This window comes from Oryza brachyantha, chromosome 1 (assembly GCF_000231095.2).
Source record: "Oryza brachyantha chromosome 1, ObraRS2, whole genome shotgun sequence".
Taxonomy (NCBI): domain Eukaryota; kingdom Viridiplantae; phylum Streptophyta; class Magnoliopsida; order Poales; family Poaceae; genus Oryza; species Oryza brachyantha.
In genome coordinates, this window is record NC_023163.2 from 4,279,234 (window position 1) to 4,302,150 (window position 22,917).

Consider the following 22,917-nt stretch of genomic DNA (forward strand, 5'->3'; position numbering starts at 1 on the left):
TAACTTTTATATAGAGAACTAAATACACCGTTTAACTGTTCGTGAAACCCATACAAATTAAATTCAAGAAGTAATATGCATTGTTTTAGTGCAAAAGAGCGAGGTCAAATTTCTATGTGCAAAAACTCTTATAAAAACTATATATAATGTTTAGTAGTTTAGATGCTACTTGCAAAAGACAATAAAAAATAATAAATAATCTAGAGAAGCAATGGCCCACCGTGTCATTTGCTATCAAATGTAATTCTTTGGGGTCCATGGACCATGGCCGAAAGACGACACGTACGGCACTGGAATATTTGACCTTTTGCTCCGATTTGCCACGTGACATGTTGACATTTCTTGTCTGATGGTCATGTACGCCTCGATGATTTGCCGCTTCTTCCTTGTGCTCCAACATGTGCTTGGAATAATGGAATGGATGCGTTAGTAGCGGCTTGAGCGATATTAAATTGCACTCCCTCGATCCAAAAAATACGAAAGAAAATATATTATTTTCTGCAATAAAAAAGAAAGTAGTGGAAGGATAGATTATAGTATAAAAGGTGATGATTCAGAGAATAAACAAGTAGAAATATGATGGTTGGGGAGTAACCTAATAGTCCTACAAAAGATATTACGTAGGGAATAAACTAGTACATAAATGAATGAATAAATGAGGAATAATGTACTTATCTCGGAACATAAAGTCATTTATATTCTTGGACAAACCAAAATGATAAATATCCCTACATATTTGGATGAAGGGAGTAAGTAGAGGTGTAAGTGGACCGGTCCGCGAACCCGCTTATAGGTCAATTAAGCGAATAAACCGGTAGACAACCCGTTTAATAGATTGACGGGCCTGCCCGCCTACACCCTTAGGAGTAAGTAAATCAATAAATTATCTCAGGACCGTCAACCTACCCTTACCTCTGGTCGGCGTCCTTGGTTTGGAGGAATGAAACTGTTTATTGTGAAAGTTCTGTAAAATTTTTCCATTTCAAAAACTACACTTTTAGTTGATAATCAAATAAATCTACCCATTGAGAAGCACAAATAAATGTGGTGTCAAGAAATTGTTTTTAACGCTATAGACCACTTTTAGAACAGAAGAATTCAGAAGAAATGAAGTAATTTATATAAAAATCTAGTAAATTTCCTGTGTTCAATTTTGCAAAAGTAACTCCCGACTCTAGAAATTACTATTTAATCTCGAATATGGAATGTCAAAGGTGTATCTTCGTGAGAGTTTTTGCCAACGCAGTCTAACAAATTTGCCTAGTAATGATTTAGTTTTGTCTTGTAAACAACAGGTGATGTAAATTATAGCTGAATTGGCAGAGAGAATTCACATTTCACAAATCACAACCAAGTTTACTGTGTACGATGGCCCCCATTGACTAATCCCTGTTTATCCAGACAATAGCCCATGGGCCAAATATGCAGATTTAAGTCGTGTTTGAATAAGGACTAAAGACGACGGTCAAAACAGCAGTTAGTACCTCCCCAAATAAAGAAGAAAAGTTCCAGCTAAAAAATTAAGGGAATAAAGTCCCCCACTCCACTTGGATTAAGGCCTAAGTGTGTGACTATTTTCACGTTCCACACCTCAATCCTTTTTCAGTTGCTGCTTAGTGCAACTTAGCTGTGTATGATGCTCCCAAACCAAAGCTAGCACCAGTTATCATTGTCTCAAAAATATTAAGAAAGAAAAGCAAAAAAAGGAGGAAATAGCTCAAAAATACTACCTCCCTTTTCCTACACAAACAAAAGAGGTTCTTATACACGAGGTGACATTATGAAGCAACAAAATGGATCAACATGACCAGCTCACCAATGTTGATGACGCTCATTTATATTTGACACTGTCAGCAAAGCTGTGAATAGACAGCAACACATCAGAATTTCAACAAAAATGGGTCTATATTGCCTTGAGCCAAAGCAAGGAAAGCCTTTGATCCTCTCCTTGTCTTGTTCTCATAACAAACTAGGCGGCCTGGCTTAAAGATTAAAGAAGCCAGCAAGATTAACAAGTCCATGACGATGCCGTTGCCCATAAGCACATACCTTTAGGTCTTGATCACAAACCACCAAAAGCAGGCAACCAACTGCAAAACAGCAAATCACAAGTTCCAACATGCCAAAGCCCATCGCAACAAACATCCAAAAAGTATTTATTATTATTGTTTGTTCCTCCCCAGAAACAAGAACACCACTCCAGAACTAAGACCACATTGATCAGATCAACCTAAACGCTTTAATATGCAAGTTAAATAAGCAAAAATTTGGAGCAAGAATATGCTTACCAGTTAGTAGTAGTACTTACCACCCAACATACATGGATGCTCATGAACTGGATCTTTGGTTCCATCTTGTATGCCAGCCCTACAAAAGAAGCAAATCACAGGAGACAATCCTTCCAATAATCCAAGATGAACACTGCAAGAACACTGCTCTGATGGATCCAAACTTAAAATGCCATTTATATTATGATCACCATCACTACATCCCTTAATAGATACATAGCCACCCACTGGTCATCATCGTCACCACCACCGCAGCCGGCTGCCGGCGGGAGACCTCGACGGCCGCCCCAAAATGGACATTCCTCCCCCCCCCCCCCCCTCTTTATCATCCGCCGGACACCTGGAACAAGACGGCTTTGTCAGCCATCACGGCCGCCGTCCCGGCCGGCACAGGTACACCCGGCATTGGATCATTGTCCGGCCGACTCTAAACCCCGGCACTACGGTGAACCCGACGACGCGCTCCTCGGCGGCGGCTTCGTCGGAGCGCCCGTCGCTGACACTCTCCATGTACACTTCGGAGAAGCGCGCCCCCATGCGCACCTGGAAGATGGACGCGCCGTCCTCCTCGGCGCCGCCGTCGAATGCGTAGAAGAGGCAATGCAGCAGCCAGACGCGGCGCGCCATCTCGGCGAACTCGGCGAACCACGAGCTCTCCGGGAACCCCGGCCCAGCGCTCACGATGCCGCGCTGCTCGAGCCTCCCGAAGAATGCCGTCTCCATCTTCGCGTGCACCAGCGACAGGTACTTGGCGCGCAGGAACTTGCCGAATCCGCCCCACCGCGCGTTCCTCACGTCGAGGAAGGCGCTGGCCGGCGCCGTCTTGAGCTCCGTGAACTCCTCAAAGAACCGGCGGCGGTCGTAGAACTCCCGCTCGTCCAAGAAGCTGAAGTTGAAGTCTCTCCGGTGGAAATTGGCGAACATCTTCATGGCGACGTAGGATTCGAAGACGAACTTGGCGTCCCCGGCGCGGCGCAACGGGACGCCGGGGTGCACGGCGGCCGCGGCGGCGCCGAGATCCCAGCCGGCAGACTGCATCGAGTTGAGCATTGACTTGGAGAAGGACCGGATCGACTTGACGGTGTGGCGGAGGGCGGTGAGGAAGTGGGTGGGGTTGAGGCCGGAGAGGTGGAGCTCGTCGAGAGACGCGAGCGTGCGTCCCGGGTGGAGGCGCGCCTCCATGGCCCGCTCGGCGCGGAGCTCCGCGGTGAGGGAGCTCCTGGCGCAGTCGGCCTCCGCCTCCTTGGCGCGGAGCTCCCCCTCCAGCTTCCGCGCCGTGATCTGGTACGTCTTGAGAAGGTACCGCTGCTCCTCGGCGTGCGCGAAGAGGGCCGTGTGCCCCGCCGCCGCCGCGTTCTTGGCCGCGGCGGCGGGGTCCCGGAGATACCGCCTCTTCGTGTCTGACAGCTTGGTGAGCTCCGCCACCAGGGCGGCATCCGCGGCCTGTATCGCCTCCGCGTCGTAGGGGCACTGCGCGAGCTGCAGCTGCGCGTACGCCGCCTTGACCGCCGAGACGCCGGCAAACAGGTTCGCCAGCAACGAATCCTTCGCCACATCCGGCGCCACCTGCGGCGACGTCTGCGGCCCGCCCACCGCCGCCGCCGCAGGGACCTTCCTCTCAGCAGCATTCCGGAAGAACGCGTCCAGCGAATACGCCGCACCGAGGTTCCCAGACAGCTTCAGCTTACTCAGCGACGGCACCGCCGCCGCCGTCTCCACGGAACACCCATACTCATCCCCAGCCACCGACGCCGCCGCAGCCGCCGCCGCCGCATCAGCCACCCCAGGCTCCCTCTCCCCTTCCCCCACCGCAGCCGCAGCCACACCATCACCGCGCTTCCGACGGAGCAACTTGGTGAACGAGCGCGCAAGATTGGCGGCCTTCGGCTGGTGGTGGTGATGCGGCAGCGGGTGGTGCGCGGCCGCCATCTGCGGCTCCATCTAGCAGCAGCAGCGCCCCTCTCGCCGGCGGAGGATCCCTCCTCGTCGCCGTCTCCAGCTTTTCTGCGGGGGAATGGGGGGAGTGGGATTAATTTTTGCAGGAATATTTGGGGGATACTGTAAAGTAGTACTAGCAGTAAAAAAAGAGGGTGGGGTGGGGGGCGTGCTGCAGGTGGCGCAGCGGTAGCAGGGCTATGTATACGGTGATGTGACCACTGGTGACACTACTGTGTGTTGTGTGGCTGTGTGCAATCTATCCATGGGGTGGTGAGGGGTGGGTTGTGTAGTTTGGGCAAATTTGGAGGGCACAATGCTACTTCTTTAGTATCCAATTGCTAAAAATTAAATTTCTTTAAAAGCTATTCGGTTTATAGGAGGGAATTATAGAAAAATTAAAGAAAATTTTCCCTTTCTATAAGATACAGAGAGAAAATATTGAAAAAATTTTATTCACTTAAACCTCTTGAAAAAATTCCTATGAATTGATGTTGTCATACATCCCTATTCATCTACTTTTTCTATTTCTTTGGGTTGAATTAGGGGTGGACAGAAAGCTCATGGCTTGTTAGCTCGCTCGACTCGTGACAAACTCGGTTTAGCCCGACTCGGCTTGTTTCATTTTTCTAACGAGCCGAGCTAGCATTTTAGCTCGTTAGAGAAAACGAGCCAGCTCGTGAGCTGCTCGCGAGCCTAACGAGCTAGACCAAAGACACGCGATTAGCCGACGTTCATTGATTTCACCCCGGAATGCATGCGTTCAATACTTCATAGATTCATCATGTGATATGTTGGTTTAAACTTTAATATTTAGATACAATTTCATATGATTTTCATGTTTGAACTAAAAATTTGCTTGTATAATCTATTAAAAAATTGTTTAAACTCACTTTCAATACATGGCTCACGAGCCTAACGAGCCAGCTCGAGCTCTGTACCGAGCCGAGCCAAGCCAGGTTTTTAGCTCGTTACGATAACGCGTAACGAGCTGAGCCTTAACAAGCTAGATCGAGCCGAGCCGGCTCATTATCCGGCCCTCCAAACCTAATAAGCCCTTAATTTTACAGCTAATACTCCATCCCTAAAAAAAAGACGGTTTTTCTTTTCTATATTCAGCGGTTTTGATCATCAGTGTTATTTAAAACTTTTATTAAAAAATTAAACGCGCTAAAGTATTACTACTATTTATGTTTTATCGTCTATTAGCAATAAAAATATTAATCGTAAATTAAAAAAAAAACAGAGAACCAAACGTTATGTCTCAACACTGAAAAATGATCTACTATTTGTGCTTTCCTTTCAGGCCTTTTTGGTGGTTTTTCGACGCATGCCTATGCTAATGCATACAGATATGGGCATTTTTTGAATGTCCATGTGCATTGTTTGGAGCCTGAAGAAGGTGCATAATGCAATTTCTACGGTATCATATGCATAGTAATCGCTAGTTATAGACGGATGGAGTAACTGGGTAGGATAAAAAAATATTATCCTAAAACAAATGTTGGGTTTATGTACACCATGCTTCAATAGGATTTTTTTCTAAATCCAAATTAGAAACTAATAGCTGCTCTTCAAAGCCAATAGGAGATTACTACGGCTCTGTTTCAAATTTAAATGCACGCTGTATCTAGAGCTGCAGTTATGAGCAATTTCCAATTATAGTGAACACGGCAAAGATTTCGAACTGTATCAAGCAAGCATTGATTTTTGCCAACTAAACCTAACCATAGAAAGAAAAGGCTGTCATCTCATTAACAAAAAAAGACACATTTAACAAAAGAGGGAATATAATAAAAGAGGTAAATAACCTCCCAATGTCCAGAAATATACAAAACACGGTAAGGTCTAACTTTGACATCCTGGGAAAGTATCACGCAAACCAGCACACTGATCGAACGAACCCAGCACACACGTGCCAAGAAAAAGATATGCAAGTATTTGAAGCTTGTGAGCAACGCAACAAATCCTTCACTACCACCCAAACAGCAAAGTACTCCGTAAAGAAGGCTTTGATGATGCAAAAATCGAAAATGCATTACAAATTATTAGAAACCGATGTATTGACTCCATTGTGAAATACAAGCAGCATCTACATATTGTGTGATAAAGCTTAAGATTGAATAGAAAATGTGAGATAGATGGGGACAGCATATGAAAGGGCAACGTAGGATGTGAATAAATTTGAATAAATGATGATTGATAGACCACTGGAACAGATAAAAAGGATTATACTTTATAATGATATTTAAATTATAGAAATACTAGTATTATGAAACGTTGAAGTATTTATATTGGCGTAGTTGTATCGCCGTTTTCACCCAAGATGCGGCATAACTTCAAACACACACATAAATGATCGTTGTCACTGGTGACAGCCAGTCATTTGCACGTAGGCCACAAACACCAAGTTTGCCTACTAAGCTGAAAACCACAGGGATTAAATTGCTATCATCAAAATCGCTTTCACAGAGAATTCCAGGTCCATGGGAAGTAATTAACTGACGTGTGTATTCCAACAGTGGTGGAGTTGTGTACCTTGTGTGCGCTATGAACATGGCAAGGTCAAACAAACTGCAGCAGGCCGGCAATCTACTCTGATCTGATCTATTTTATTAAGGCCTCGTTTAGTTCCTAAATTTTTTTTCCAAAAACATCATATCGAATTTTTAGACACCTAAATAAAACATTAAACATAAATAAACTAAAAAACTAATTGCATAGTTATGAAAGAAATTTTGAGACGAATCTTTTAAGTCTAATTAGTCCACGATTAGTCATAAGCGCTACAGTAACCAATATGTGCTAATGACGGATTAATTAGGCTCAAAAGATTCGTCTCGCGGTTTCTAGGCTAGCCACGAAATTTGTTTTTTCATCCGTGTCCGAAAACCTTTTCCAACATCGATCAAACATTTGACGTGACACTTCTCCCAAAAAAATTTTCAATCTAAACACCACCTAAATCTGGTGCTGATATGCGAAACAAGGGTGAGGACAGATGAGTAGCCGCTGCTGGCTTTCGGGGTACACACATGGGCAGGAAACCTAATAAAGGCAATGGCTTTTTGTTGATAGCAATAGCAAAGTTTGGAGCTTTGCTACACTGCTGCTGCTGCTCTGCTAGATTCAATTTTGGATGTTGGTTAGGTCAGTCATAGCCAGGTGACATAAAATTAAAAGAAACTAGATTACATGGTGCTAAATTATGTTAGGCTTATATGTACACCTGATCCATTTATTAAATGACGAGGGTCCAAAATCGTGTTTGTATTTGAACTTCCAACCAACCAAAGACATGCAAAATATATTCTTAAATGAATTCAGAGCAAATTAGACAAATCTTGTTGAGGTCCTTAAAGTCGAGTAATTTATTTGGCCCGATGTTCCGATTCTCATAAACTAATCAAACCCGACATATCCTATATGCTAGTATCTTCAACCAAGATTAAAGCCCGGACCCCAAAGGTAACTCAATTGTGCCAAATCACTACTGCTCCTTTTAGATGATGCTCAGCTGAACAAATCAGTTGCTACAGTTTCCACAGTTCAATTATCACAAGATGAGAGTACAGTGGAAGCAATGAAATGTGCCATGCGCATGTCAGGTGAGTTAGTGAGTGAGTGACACATTAGTGATGGGCACTTGCAACTCAGCTACTAATGGGGAAAAAAAAAAGGAATGGCCGCCGATTAACAGCACATTGCTCGCTACTCTTGTGCTGTAGCACTAAACACCTCTTTGCTTTATTTGCAATGATTCATGCCACTTAGCATTAGAACTCAAAACATCTTTTTTGTCGACAAGGTACTGCTCCTTACTGGTGGAATGTAGTAGTAGGTGACATCACGTGCTTCTTTACCGGAAAATTTATGTCTTTTTGGTAAAATCATGGTGCTGCCACTTGTTTGGTGAAACCACACCAAAGTGAAGAACAGTAGTACAGTAAAACTAACCCCAGAAATGATTGATTATCTTTTGATTCAGAGACAAGCAGGGAGTTGGGTGAAACTCGCACATAAAGAAATCCCGCACATAAAGAAATCCCAAACAGGTACAAAAAGATGCGTTAGACTGACTAATTGGAACTGTTATTCCCATAAGACTATCAGAGCTCACGTGCAACACTAGAACCACTTCAGGGAAACCGAGGTAAAATGAGAAAAATATAAAGAACCAGATAAACTCAACAACAAACGGATTAATCTACAGAGTATAAACAAAACGTCACGCTAACAATTTAAAAATATTATACTCATAATACTTTTACGTACATATACTTATAGTTATAAAAGTAAACATTATAAATAAACTACATGAAAAAATTCTAAAGCATAAATTAAAATTAAATAAATTTTTAGTTTATAAACATAAACGAGTGAAATGACGACCCTTTACCAAGTGGTAGACTGCCAGGATTTGGTCGAGGTGATGCCTTTCATTAAGCACCAGTTTATGTGTCACAACGTTGCACGAACAGTATCAAACGTTGGTTGGTTGCAGCGATTAGTTTACCGCCACTTACCCTAATGTACCTAATGTTTCTGCCACTTCCCCTGATGGTACTATTGTACTATGAGTACATTGATACTGCTGCACATGCAGCAATGTCACCAAAAACCGCATCCGGCTAGTGATTCAGTAGTTTACTGCAATTGGAAGGCAGAGGAATAGATTCGACGAAACAAACGCAGCCACCGCTGCTGATCCTGAGATAATATGGTTGTTAGTAAGACTTCCTATTGGTGGCATACAGGCATAACCGTAATTGTCAGGTTCAACGGATAGCTACTTCTTGAAATGACCGGTAGATTCAGGCAGCACCGGCGGAACCAAGAACTGAACATACGCAGGGCTGATTTAGGGTGTTCATATGAATTTTCAGAGTAAATTAAATTAATAAGATATAAGTGAGATTATAGAGCTAAGTATAGGACTTAAGTCATAGATGCACGCCCTTGGTTATCCAAGAACAACCATGATCTCAGCATTATCCTTTTTTTCTAAAACCGCTGAAACTTGACTTCTCTTCCTATCCGATTCCGAATATAGTATATTTATTAGTACTAGTAATATACCTATACATTAAAAACCCATACAACTAATGGACTATATTAGTCCATATAGAAAAGAATATTTGAAAACACTTGATATTTCTTTCTTGTTATGATATTTTTTACCTTTTCTTTCACGCTTTGATGACTTTTACATAAGATGGGGTGAAGTTGTTTTACGAAACCGGTTGTTTCTACGAAACCGATGGGATGGAAAAGAAGATAGACAACTACGTTTTTAAGCCATAGAGATATAACTTGAAAACACTGAGTAAATGTTTGCCAAAATAGTGGTAATAATATTGTTCACCAAAATTGAAGTGGACCTTTACCACTAAACTATGTTCATCTAGTAGTAATCTTGGTAGTCCTACAACACACAGTAAATACTTAGTAGACCAAAAGTTATTAAGTGGCACGCCCAGGTAAATCATCTGATGTTGTAGCGTCAAAGGGGAACCACGACTGACAAGTGGGACCAATCCGTATTTTCGTGTTCACGCCGTGGAGTGGGTAGAGTACTCTGCTGAAGTAAACTACCACGTAGGACTGTATAGAGTACATACCAGTACATGCCCTAGGACAGCAGATAAATGCAGCGAATTAGGCCATGTTTAGTTTCCAAAAATTTTTTTCGACAACATCACATCAAATTTTCAGACACCTAAATAAAGCATTAAACATAGATGAACCCAAAAAACTAATTACACAGTTATGAAAGAAATCTTGCGACGAATCTTTTGAGCTTAATTAGCACATGATTAGCCATAAATGCTACAGTAACCAACATATGCTAATGATGGATTAATTAGGCTTAAAAGATTCGTCTCGCGGTTTCTAGGCTAGCCGTGAAATTCGTTTTTTCATTTGTGTCCGAAAACCCCTTCCGACATCTGGTCAAACATTTGACGTGACACTTCTCCCAAAAATTTTCTCAATCTAAACATCACCTTAATCTTGCACCTAAGTCCTTGTTTAGTTCCCAAAATTTTTTTTCAAAAACATCACATTGAATTTTTGACACCTAAATAAAGCATTAAATATAGATGAACTAAAAAAACTAATTTCACAGTTATGTAAGAAACCTTGATACAACCTTTTGAGCCTAATTAGCCCATTATTAGTCTTAAGTGCTACAGTAACCAACATGTACTAATGATGGATTAATTAATTAGACTCAAAAGATTCGTCTCGCGGTTTTTAGGCTAGCCGTGAAATTCGTTTTTTCATTCATGTCCGAAAACCTCTTCCGACATCCGGTCAAACATCTAACGTGACACTTTTTTCAAAAATTTTCTCAATCTAAACACCATCTAAATACAAAGGCGTTTTTGACGCCCTATAGTGATTTATGAAGGCACGGACGTTTAGTTACACATGGTTTAATGCAGTGTATACTGCATGGTCGGTTACCACCGTGAAAATGATTAGTCCCCAAAGCGTATGCTTCTCATAGGTTGATCTTAAGCCATAAAAATAAACTAAACAATCAAAAAAAATTACAGGTAAAAATTCTGCACTTGGAATTGTGCTATAAAAAATAAAATTAACTTCAAATTTAAAATTTAAATTTAAATTTCGGTGCAACTAATAAGACAACGAACATCATACAAGCCGCGTTCGGCTTGTATTCGGCATGTGGGAAGGATAGGATTAGCTGCGGAAACATAGCAATAGATTAGTATATGATTAATTAATTATTAATTGTTAAAAAATATAAAATAGATTAATATACTTTTTAAAACAACGAACCTATATAAAATTTTCGCAAATAATATACCGTTTAACAATTTGAGAACGATGCGCTAGAAAAAGCATGAAATCTAGGGTGAGAAGTTAGAGGGCCGAACGCGGCCACAGAGAGTACCACCTTAGTCTTTTCATCTTATAAACCAAAATTTAAAATTTAAAATTGATTTTAGAGTGTTTTTATTTTAGTTTATTTCGTATTCTTGTTTTTAAGATAACCATGAACATCATGTATAAAATTTTTATTTGTAAATTATTTTTTTTCCAAATATGTATTAGGCTTTTTACCCCCAAGCAATCACCGACTGTAAAACCAGCATGCTGTGACCGATTTTCTTCAAATATTTTACTGGTACTTTCTTTGACAGCTTTAACATTAGTATACATTTGGCAGGTCTAATTCACTCACCATCAGTGGCCGCGCAGCTGTGTGATTTACGGATTCAGGAGGATGCTTTAAGAATCCAAGGGGGGGCGTTGTCAAGGCCTACTACGCTACGCCGACTTCGCCGTCAGCAAAGGATTGTTTTTCACACAGAAAAAAATAACAAGTGGCAGATGATCACTTGCAGAGAGAGACGCTACTAATTTTTTTTGTCCACCACTAATTTTCCACCCTCGTGTGCGTCCTTGTTCAAAGTTCAAACCCAACAAGGACACAAGGCGTCACCTCGTACGCCAGAAAAAACAGAGAAAAATGTGAAGAAGAAACTGAAAACATATTAGTATTACTCCATCGCGTCGAGGAAAAAACCTAAATCGGCACTGCAGATTAATTAGGAGATGTGAACGGTTCGCTGGTATCCAAACAACCGAATCCATCGGTTTCAGATTGGGTAAACCCGAAACCGAAGGAGTCTGGAACGCGAAATCAATTCGAGGCATCGTCCCCACCAAACCCAGCGAAAAACCAGACGGAGCTACGCCGCCAACGCCCCCGAATCCCCGATCGAATCACCAAACGGCATCTCCGGTCCCAACCAACACGAGCGAGGACTCGAGGAGCCGAGAAAACAGGAGCGCGAGGATCTCACAAACAAACAAGAGGAGCGCGAGAATCGCAAGTTCGCAATAGAGGAGGACTCACTCACCAGACGACGGAGAGCACGGCGGCGGAGAAGAAGCGCGCTCCTCCTCCTCCTCCTCCCCCCTCACAGGGAAGCCACGCACGGGCAGCCTTGCGAATCACTCGCTCCCCGCCTGACGTCGTCGGTGCCGCCCCTCCCCCTTCAACTTCAGCACCACGCGATCGATGGAGAAGCGGAAAGGGAAGCCGCCGCCGTCGTCGTCACTCGTCAGGTCGGCGCAGGCACGCGACCTCGTGTCCACCGGCGGGCGGCTCGCGTGGGCGACGGGGGAGAAGAGGAGGCGAGAGAAGTGGAGAAGACGACGCGGTTATTGCGAGGCGAGAGCGAGAGCGAGAGAGAGAGAGAAATATTTGTAAATCTTTTTTTGTCCACGCGTTACACAAATCTGAGGCCCAATTTATTCGGGATTCAATGCACTGCACACAGGGGAGGTGGGGGTTTTGCCGAAACTGCCCTCCCCGCCCTTCCGGGGTTTCCAGCTTCCCCCGCCACGTGGCGCGCGAAGGTGGAACAGAGCAGCCCAGGTGATTTCCTGGTTCTTTCTCTCCGGATGCATATCCTTCTCCTCACTAACAATTGGGTCCCAGAGGCTATGGGCTGTAGTACTGCAGACGGTTTTAATTCCTTTCTAGTTCTTTTTCTCGTATTCTTTTACATATATGGTACATAATAGGAGGCTATAAGCCAGTTATAAGTATATTTTAAACAGATAAGAGGAAAGAGAGAAAAGAGATAGACTACTATAATTTATAGTCAGCTACACACGGGTTTCAAAATAAAATGTGTATGACATGTGGGATCATGTATTAATATTTTATAGGTAACTATTGTATGAATTGGCTATTAGATTGAATATAGATGAATTGAAGATATCAATTGGCTATACTATTGAACTTGCTCTTAGTTGGTCAGATTTTATTTTCACAACTTTTAAAAAAAATTAAGGCAAAACCACCTAAAACTATTTTTAAACAAATTACACTCTATGTTTTTCTCCAAGTTGTATTAAAATAAGTTTCACTTAACACCAAACTACATCATCAAATCTATAAAAAAATGAAAAAAAGTATAAATTCTGATAAAACTTTGTATAGGGCATAGTAAAATTATTTGATATGCCTTCTAGTAGAATTTGCATTAAGTTCAATACTAGATGAAACAATAAACAATCTATAACATAATATTATATCATAATAATTATGGACAGAGGTAGTATCTCGGTGTAAAGTTATTATCTTTCTTTTATCTTTTGGCCATGCCATATTTTTTGCATGACAGATCGTGCAATGTCCATACGTTATTGTATCGGTACTATGTCGTGGCAGATTTGATCACACATAATATAATTCAAGTCATTGTAGCCGCACCGAGGACGGCTCTTGTACTTGTATATACACTTTGTATCATTCTATATGCCACTGTTCGTAGCATGACAGCCATGCTAATTGCTGGAATATTTATTATAAAATTAATCAAGCGGTCTGATGGTAATTTAGTTCTAAAATTTAGGTACGATTCAAAACAAATTAACTACTATTAAAGACAATTTACTACATATGGTCATCGCCGAGAAAAGCATGACGAGTAACTTGTCATGCTGTGATATTTTTCTGTCTGGTTTACACACATGGTGTCTGATGATAAAAAAAAAGGATGCATTTGCTTATGATACAAGTATCATCGAGAAAAACCAAACCTCCAAACCCATAAACTGACCAGAGTTGTTGAGGACTCCATCTCTCAGAGTACTGGTTATAGGTTAACTTTATCAATCTCAAGATACCTCGGCTCAATCTCAAGATTGATTTTAGGCTAATCTCAATACATAGTTAACAAAACTGTAAACTAGGTAACCGAGTCAGATGAGTTTTATGGGGATAAAACTCCTCTCTCATCTCATGAAACTCACTCATTTAATAACACTGTCAAGTCAGCAATTTTTGCTGATGTGACATCCTATTTAACGTGCATGGCACCCTCATGAAACATGTATTGAGATTGGTCTTATAGATTTGATGAGTGTATGCATGTTTATTTCATGAGTTTTGGATCTCTTGTGTTTTTTTAATAAAAAAAATACAATGGCTATTTTGATCTTTACATTTTGTGTGTTTATGGCCAATGTGATTCACTAGATGGCGGTATCGCCCCCTGATGCGGCTGGTGGTAAATCACCAGCCACTTTTACATATTGCGCCTCATCTGTGAGACGCTGATCGGATGGGTAGATCATATCGCTGACCTGTGGGACCAGATAGGTCGAGGTCCACCTCCATGAAGTAGTATTAATTAAGATTGGTGATCGGTGTATGATACAGCGCATATGCAGCGGTTTACTGGTTGAAAAATCATGGGACAATGGTCTCACATTATCACGTTGTCTAGAATGGGCCGTGGACAGGAAAAAAAAACGAGCATCCGTTTCCCGATTCATGTTAAAACAGGTGAATCTCACCAAAAAACTGTATTATTTTTTTTCTGAAATATAGTTAATTAGAATACAAATTTAGAATTGCTTGAAAGATATTATCTCGTAAGACTTTCTAGCATTTGCTGTCGGTAAATTATCGCAGCGTCCAACCTACGACCTACTGAAACAGGAATAGCTGGCGTCGCCAGATCAGCTGGGCTTTAAGGCCATGCATTCACAGTGTACATACACTCGCTCACACAGGCACATTGCTTGTATGGAAGGTGACTGGTCAGAGAGATGGGAATGAGTGGTTTTATTAGGATCCTTGGATCTTCAGCAGGGTACAAGTAGCTTCGTCAGAAATTGAGGCAATCCATAGTGAGGACACGCCTAGGGGCCTAGATCCCGCCCGACCTCGTGTACGCTCGGCGCCGTCGAGATCTCGACGCGCCACCCAAGCTCCCACCGGATCCGCGGTCACTCGAGCTCCTCCACGCGGCGCCGTCGAACTCCTGTCGGATCCACAACGCCCAAGCGCCCGGCCACGCCCGCCGGAGACCGCCGTTGCCATCCTGCGTTGATCCGCGCCACCAGGGCTTGCCCACGCCCACCGGAGCCTGATGTCGACGGCCGCCGGTGTCGATCCACGCCGCCGAGGCTTGCCCGCGCCCACCAAAGACCACCAACGGACACAATGTTCGGAGCCCGCTGACGGCCGCCGGTGTCAATCCGTGCCCGCTAGCGTCGATCCTCGCCGTCGTCCGCCCGCCGCCGTCGCCCGAGCACCCGCCTCTAGGCATGGGTTCGTTATGGAGAGATGGGAGAGAGAGTGGATGGGGAGGGGAGGGGGAGAAGAGGAAAACCTGGAGAATGACCCATCTAAAGCCACATGCACTGTGAAGAGGAGTGCCTCAAGCATAAAAATCCAAGCTGACGTTCAAACCATTTGATCTCACTGTGAATGCCCTAATCTTCCTCCCCTGGCTTTTCTCGCCTGGAGTAACTAATTTTGTTGGCATTCGTAGAAAGTCATGACTCTCATGAGTCATGACGACGAAAAATATATGCAACGGGCAAGAGCGAGCCGCACACGCCGGGCAAATTGGCGACGCGCAGGAGGGAGAAGAGATCCATCACCATCCGACAAAAGTCACAAAATAGCAGCAGGACCGAACCGTGGTCGATGCTGTTACACTGTTTTAACTACGCATGGGACTAACCGAGTACGAGTGCATCCCAGTTGGTTACACTATTTGTAAGAGAACGGGTACTATATATATATATATATATATATATATATATGTTTTTGTGTTTAATATTATTTAAAAAACCATTCATATTTACACTCATATTTTTACTTCTACTTATGTTGTAAGTTAAAATTTAAATTTTAGTCTTAAATTTAAAGTTAAAATTAAGTTTATTTTTTTCATTTGCTTTTAGATCATAAAAATACGAAAGTAAAAAGTTTATTAATAATTTTTTTTTATTTATAGATATAACGTTTGGCTGTCTCGATCGGCCGGCTTGGTCGGATTGGATGGTGAGAACCTAAACGCGCGAGCCTGTCTTTTGCGATTTGGTCAGCCTTTCGTCGAGTTCTTCCTGATCTCCGTGCGTGCGTGCGTGCAATTGCCATTTGTCAGGTGAGGCGCCATTGATGCACCATGCTTGCCGTTGCCCGTTGGTCGTTGGCCACCTTTTGATGAGCCTGCACCTCCTCTCTGCATCGATCTACTCTGCTACTCGCTTCGGCAATCTGCGTGCATCTTTCGCTGCAAGCAATGCCATGCACGCTGCTTCAAAAGGCTCGAAAAGATATGCAAACCCCTCGCTCTTCAGCATGCCAACAAATACGCAATCGATTCATTCACCCTCGTTTTTATTTCGCTTTATTTGCTTATACTTATAATCAAAATTTAAATTTTTAACTGTAAATTTAGATTTGATCTTAGGTTTTTTTACCGAAGTTTATTTTATAGCCCTTGATTCTTAGATCGCTCAGAATACGTATATAAAATTTATCTTCAAGAACTATTTTTTATTTATAAATATACCATGAAAAAGCCAAACAATTATCCCCGGTTCACCAACTGCTGCGCTGCGTCATCGATTGGCTCTCTTTGTGATCATATTCAAGGCTACCGACTCGACCGACTCACTGATGACCGACACTGAATATGCTATGCTAATACTACTTACTACACGCGTGAATCTTGTGAATTGTGAGGCTACACTAATTAGTACAGTATTCTACATTATCTAAACCAAGCCCATTTCCTTTTCCGTTCCGATTTTTCTTTTTGGTTTCTTTATAGAGAGCATGTTCACCTACCTCTACTCTTACCTTTTCTTGTCTTTGTAGCCAATCAAGCTTAAAAGCCATGGATAAATGTAGCCAAAAAAAAATTAAAGAGAGCAAGGAAACCCAGCATGCATGATGGCCTACGAGATGACTGCATCTGGGCTCCTCCAAGGTGAGTGCATTTGAGAATATCTCAAAGTGTGGGGCCACCCCCCCAGAAAAATATGTGGTACTTTGCATTTTGTGTGCCTGTCATGTGGGGCCCCGACCTACCCTCGATCATGACCAGCAGCTAGCTTAACACTAAAAAAGCAAGCAAAAAAAAATTAATACAAAAACCACTAGGAATCCAATCAAATCATTTCATGCATGGGCTTTTCATGGGTGAGTGTGTCTAGGGCTGAACATTTGGCCACTCATTTTGGCTGGCCATTCATTCAAACTGCTTTCTGTTGAAGTTTCTTGGAGCCAAACAGGGCCAAGCTTTAAGATGAACAGAAGGAGCATTTTGTGTACACATCAACACAGCTGTCGTGTGTTTGATCTGTTAATGCTTTGATGGAAGCTGCCATGTGTTAAGCTAATATCTCGAAAGCAATAGCATATTTTTGTGTATGCTCAACGAAAAGATATGTAATGGCACCATGTCTGTGCTGATTACTACGTGTGGTGATCATCATCATCTTCTTCGGTTGTGATCGGGCTTTTCTCGATGTAAATACAGCTCATGGTTTAACTAATTTGACGCATTGATAACTACCTTTTGGTTTGTATTTATTGAGAAAGATCACATTGTGGTACGTAGCTCATGAACTTGCAAGCGACACCGTAACTAATTCTAGAGGATGACACGGTTGGGTGTTTTTTCCCCAGCTACTTCACCGGATTACTGTCGTGGATTATTGGCTCCACGCCTTAAAACAATAGATAATTACTCAGGTATTTGTTATTTCTTACAAATTTATCTTCATAATCAGGTAGATAATCCTAAAAATTAATTATATGGAAAGAGTGTTTCAAACAGAGACTGAATATGTTGGAGACGTCCGAGCAACTCTGTCATAACTGGTGTATATACACCTCCAACCATGAAACAAATATCCATTTTTAACCTACCTTATATATATATATTTATATATATATAACAATAAAAACTGGAGTGCCCTTAAAATTTTCAAAGCCCAACACTTGTCCCTTGTTTTTTTAAATCTCAATACATTTATTATTTACTTTAGCAAACTTCAGCATAATAATTACTTAAAAAATAAAGTCTTCGTGAGATAAATAAGAAGAGTTAAGATAAATTCTTCTTAGAGCAAGTATAATAGCAGGCTATAAGCTAACTATACGTTTACGTGGAGGGGAAAGGGGACGAGAGAGAGTGTAAGAGCAGGTACAATAGCAGGCTATAAGCCAGCTATAAGTATATTTTAAAGAGATAAGAGGGGAGAGAGAAGAGAGGTTGTCTACTAATTTGTAGCCAGTTGCACACGGACTCTAAGACAGAGTGTGTATGATATGTGGGACCATGTACTAATGTTTTGTAGGTAACTATTGTATGAATTGGCTATTAGATTGACTATAGATGCATTAGAGCTAGTAGTTGGCTATACTATTGAACTTGCTCTAAGCAGTCTGTTAGCTTGTAGCCAACTTGGGTACAGAAACCAAGAAACTCTCTGAGAATGATATGTGAGTCCTATATTAATGATGAAGAGCTAACTAGTATATAGGTAAGCTAATAAAAAACTATAAAAAATCTTATAGCCAACTCATTGGCTATATTATTAGCCTTGCTCTTAAGGATGGGCTAGCATGCAACTTTGTATATTAAAATGTCTGCATCGTAATTAAAGGCAAAGCACAATTCCTGTTTTATCAGTGCAATATGCTTTTATGTCTTTTCTGTGACACGGACTGAAAGCGAGAAATGAGCGTGACTCCCGTGCAACTAGATGAAAAGATTAACTAATCTAACGAGCTAATTTCTTTAAGATTTAGAGCTTCTGATAATTCCGTTTCTTAATAAACGTGGCTCTATATTTAAACAACAACATATTGGCAAAGATGGACAAATCTGAACCCAATTAAACGACTTTATTTTAATAGATGACGTTGTTAATTTGTTGCCACACGTTTTACATTTCATTTTACTCAAAAAAACTTGCATGATTCAAATTGGATTATTGCTAAATATAATTTAATTATAATTTACATTTCCACGTATTTACACATTTTAATAAGACATCAATCGTGTGTCAAAAAGTTAACAACATCGTATACGAAGAGAGTATATTACAACTATAAAGGGGGAAAGAACTTTAGCTCAGGGTGTTAATTTAGATAAAGTTCGGCGCAAACTAATTTATAATTTCCTAATCCCCAAACAGATTGCAACGTAATCAACATGCATTTGCTTTCAGTATAACCATGTTCTTCATTTTTCTGAAAAAAAAAAGGAGTCGATGTTCATCATGTGGCGCCGTGAGTAGCATTAGTTTAAGTAGGAGAACGAGTACTAGCCAGTAGGCCATGGCACTGCGAATTATCAGCCGGTCTAGTGGTTAACACCATGATTACCTTCGTAAGCGCAGGCCAGGAGACAGGATTAGATTAGCCTATTATATATGCTTTGACTGCAAGGTACGTGATCTTCCGAGTATTATGTGCATTTTCTCGTATCTGTGTCTGTGAGAGCTCAATCGGTATGAGCAGATCACGCAACAACCAGCTACCAACCAACCTCCCATGATTAGATTAGATCAGAGCAAATCATGGCTTCCATTCAGATTGGATGGATTCACGCACAAGGGTTTGCCGTTTTGTCACATTTGGTGTGGATCCCTGATTACATGCATGCAAAGCGGCTCCATGTTTTCTTGGCTACGTGGCTTTATTAGCAATAACTGATTGTTTATCTTTCCGATGTTACATCATAGACTGCGTTGGGCGTAGGCCGCGTTCGGCAGCCCGGACAAGTTATCTTAATTTCTCGTTTTTCATGCGTACGCTTTCTAAGCTGTTAACCGGTATATTTTTTACAAAAAATTTCTATAAAAAATTTTTAAAAAAAATTATATTAATCTATTTTATATTTTTAATAATTAATTAATTATATACTAATATATTATTATGTTTTCCACGCCGGATAACTAACTCATTCCCTCTGTCCAGCCGAACGCAGTCATAAACCATTGCCAAGTCTATGGTAGTAGAACTTTAGAAGGAACGTGGTTTATAAATAAAGGATGTCCAGTTTGTTCGAGAGATAAAAGAGAAGGACTAAACGGCCTGAAAGTCGTGGAGAAATATAGCCGTATTTGAGTCATCATCAATCATGAAGAACAAATGGTCCAAACAAGGGGAGAACTGAAAATATGTTCAGGAAAGCTGCCTCCTGCTGCCTACGTCCCCTGTCCTGTGCTCTCTACTTTGCATGTATAGTCCTTTTCCTTTAAGACTTTACATGTGTGATATCGCTTGTCCCAAGCTCAAAATGGCACACGATCTCTGCTCTTTTGTGCATGAAAAGCATTGCACAATGTATACAATCACTTACACCTCACTGATTTAACAGATGATGTGGTTATGACACAGGCTTGACGGTTTATCTTATTTAAATAAAATTATAAAATCCTAAAATAGTGCACGGCTCTTTTACGCACAAAAAGCATTACAAGATATATACAATCACATACCCCTCCGATAATTTAGTATTTTAATAGATAAACTCGTTGCCCTTTTGACACACATTTGACTATCTGTCTTATTCAAAAATTCTGTACAAATATACGAAAATACGAGTTATAGTTAAAAATATATTTAGTAATAAATATAATCATAATAAAATAAATGATAATTACATTTTTTTAGATTAGAAGAATGATCAAACATATAAAAAAAATAACGACATAATCTATCTATACGGAGAGTACATCCCAAGCGATCCGTATGCATCATCGTCCTAGCATGGTTGTCGAGGACAATTACATGATCAACCTTGTCCCAAAATTCTCTAACTTACCGTGACTTCTCAACTAACGTACCTTGATTAATTGTCGCCATTCCAAAGACAGGGTTTGGAGGGTAGCTTCCTCTTCCCCTGATGATGAGAGTTCGTCGCCTTCGTAAAATTTGATCGCAAAACAAAAAATAATGGTAATTTCTTTTTAGAGAATGATGATAAATTGATGGCCTCACTTTATAATATTTCCTATCATTTCGGTGTTCTAGGAGTACAATTAGACACACGCTTAGAGAATCGTACTTAAGGCATAATTATATTTGGAAGCATCAATATCTAGTTGAGGAAGGACATTTTGTTTGGGTTCTAAACCAAACCGCAGCTTTTTACTTTCTTATTTACTGGTCAATTACTCACAGTCACACATACTTGCACGTAGCAAATTGCAACTGAATGAGATCATTACAAATAGACGGGAATCGAGTCCGTATATATAATTTACCATTTCACATTTCTAAAATTCAACACTGTAGTAGATACCTCATCACTTATATCATTAAATAACTATGACAGAAATTATAAAATCTTCAACTTTATCTGTTCAAAAGAACAGAACCATATGCATCTTTGGATTCTTCGTGACAGATTGAAAACTCCTCTTATTTTCCGGAGCGTGCTTTCTAAATTACTCAAAATACGTTTTTACTAAAAAAAATGTATATAGGTTGTTTTACAAAAATCGTATTTATTAATTTTCAAGTTTATGATATCTGATACTTAACGAATCATTTGCTATCGAAATACAACTTTTTACGTGATCATCTTATTCTCTTTCGTCCCCTTCAAACTCAGCTTATACCGGTAATTTGGTGCACTCATGCGTACACTCGTGTGATGCGAGGAAGCGTCAGAGTTTCTTGCACGGCACGACACGGGTGACGTGGCCACCTCCAGGACCCACGTGTCATGGGCCCAGCCGGAGGGCCCATGGGCTTCCGCGTTTGTCAAAGCAGATCCGGTAGCCCACCGTCTGGCGATGCGATCCCAGTTTGAGTTCAACACTCGAGTGGGCCCCAGCGTGCAGGGTCCCATCATCATCTTCACTTGCATAATTTAGAAAGCCTAGATTTGAGTTGGGCAAATCAATACGGTTCATCGCTCATCATGCTAATCTCTTCCAGTGTCATCATGCAAATGAATTTGATTATACGTTCCTCTTCAGTTTGTTAATCAATCCTAAAGTCCTTTCCTCCTAACTACTACCTTCGTTCCGAAATAAGATTATTTTTTAATTTTTAGATACGATATTTTGACTCTTTATCTTATTTGAAATTTTTTTAGGATTGATATTTTTATTGTTATTAGACTTTATGTATGACTAATTATTTTAAATTTTTTATAAATTTTTTAAATAAGACGAATGATCAAAACATTGGACACAGAAATCGAAAAACGACTGTATTATGGAACGGGGGCAGTACGCTTATAGGTTTGTAGGCTCGTCGCCTTTCTCGAGACTGTTCATTTTCTGTAACCTAACACAAGGACATGAAGATCTCTACTGTCCACTACTTCCATCGTCTCAAACTATAAGCATTTTTCATATTTGAATCCGGTACGAAATATCTCATTAATCACTCATCATTCAAAAATCTTTCTATTTTATCTCAATCTATACTTTCACTCTCAATCATCCCTTATTTATCAAGAAACACATAGTTTTTTCTCATCTTTAATATCAGATAAAAGATCAAAAGTTACTTGTATTTTGGGTTTGGGATGGAGATAGTATTATGTATCATGTCAATATATTGATGTAGTGGAATCCAATCGAGTTGTCACGTTGGTGTCTCTACCTAGAAGAAGAGGAGCTGCTTTCACGATCGATCGCCAGTTCGGCATGACGATGCATCCAAACATCTCTTTCATGGTTGCTCTTGCCGTTTGCTGCCGTCTTAAGGCAACCGTCTCGACGACGACCATGATGACAGATCGTGTTCATAAGTTCAGATTAGGATCTAAGTATGGGTGTTTAGTCTGGATTAACGTGGTATAATCATGGGACATGATGATGGCGAGCAGAACAGAAGCACGCACGAACTCAACTCGGCTGCAAGTAC

The 22,917-nt window shown here is 41.1% G+C and overlaps 1 protein-coding gene across 3 annotated transcripts; it reads right to left on the bottom strand.

Moving 5' to 3' along the window:
- Positions 1-1,448: 1,448 nt before the first annotated feature.
- Positions 1,449-12,540, bottom strand: LOC102706975 (protein GRAVITROPIC IN THE LIGHT 1). Of its 3 annotated transcripts, XR_005811680.1 has the most exons (3): positions 12,119-12,539; positions 2,309-2,367; positions 1,461-2,090 (listed from the first exon to the last, which is right to left on the bottom strand). XR_005811680.1 is itself a non-coding variant. In XM_015843809.2 (2 exons), exon 2 carries the CDS (start codon positions 4,227-4,229, stop codon positions 2,655-2,657), a length of 1,575 nt encoding a protein of 524 aa, XP_015699295.2. In that variant the 5' UTR covers positions 4,230-4,292; positions 12,119-12,483; the 3' UTR covers positions 2,446-2,654. The 3 variants fall into 3 exon arrangements, 1 of the variants encoding a protein (XP_015699295.2); XR_005811679.1 differs by having other exon boundaries at positions 1,449-2,367; positions 12,119-12,540; XM_015843809.2 differs by lacking the exons at positions 1,461-2,090; positions 2,309-2,367 and adding an exon at positions 2,446-4,292 and having other exon boundaries at positions 12,119-12,483.
- Between the last annotated feature and the right edge of the window lie 10,377 nt (positions 12,541-22,917).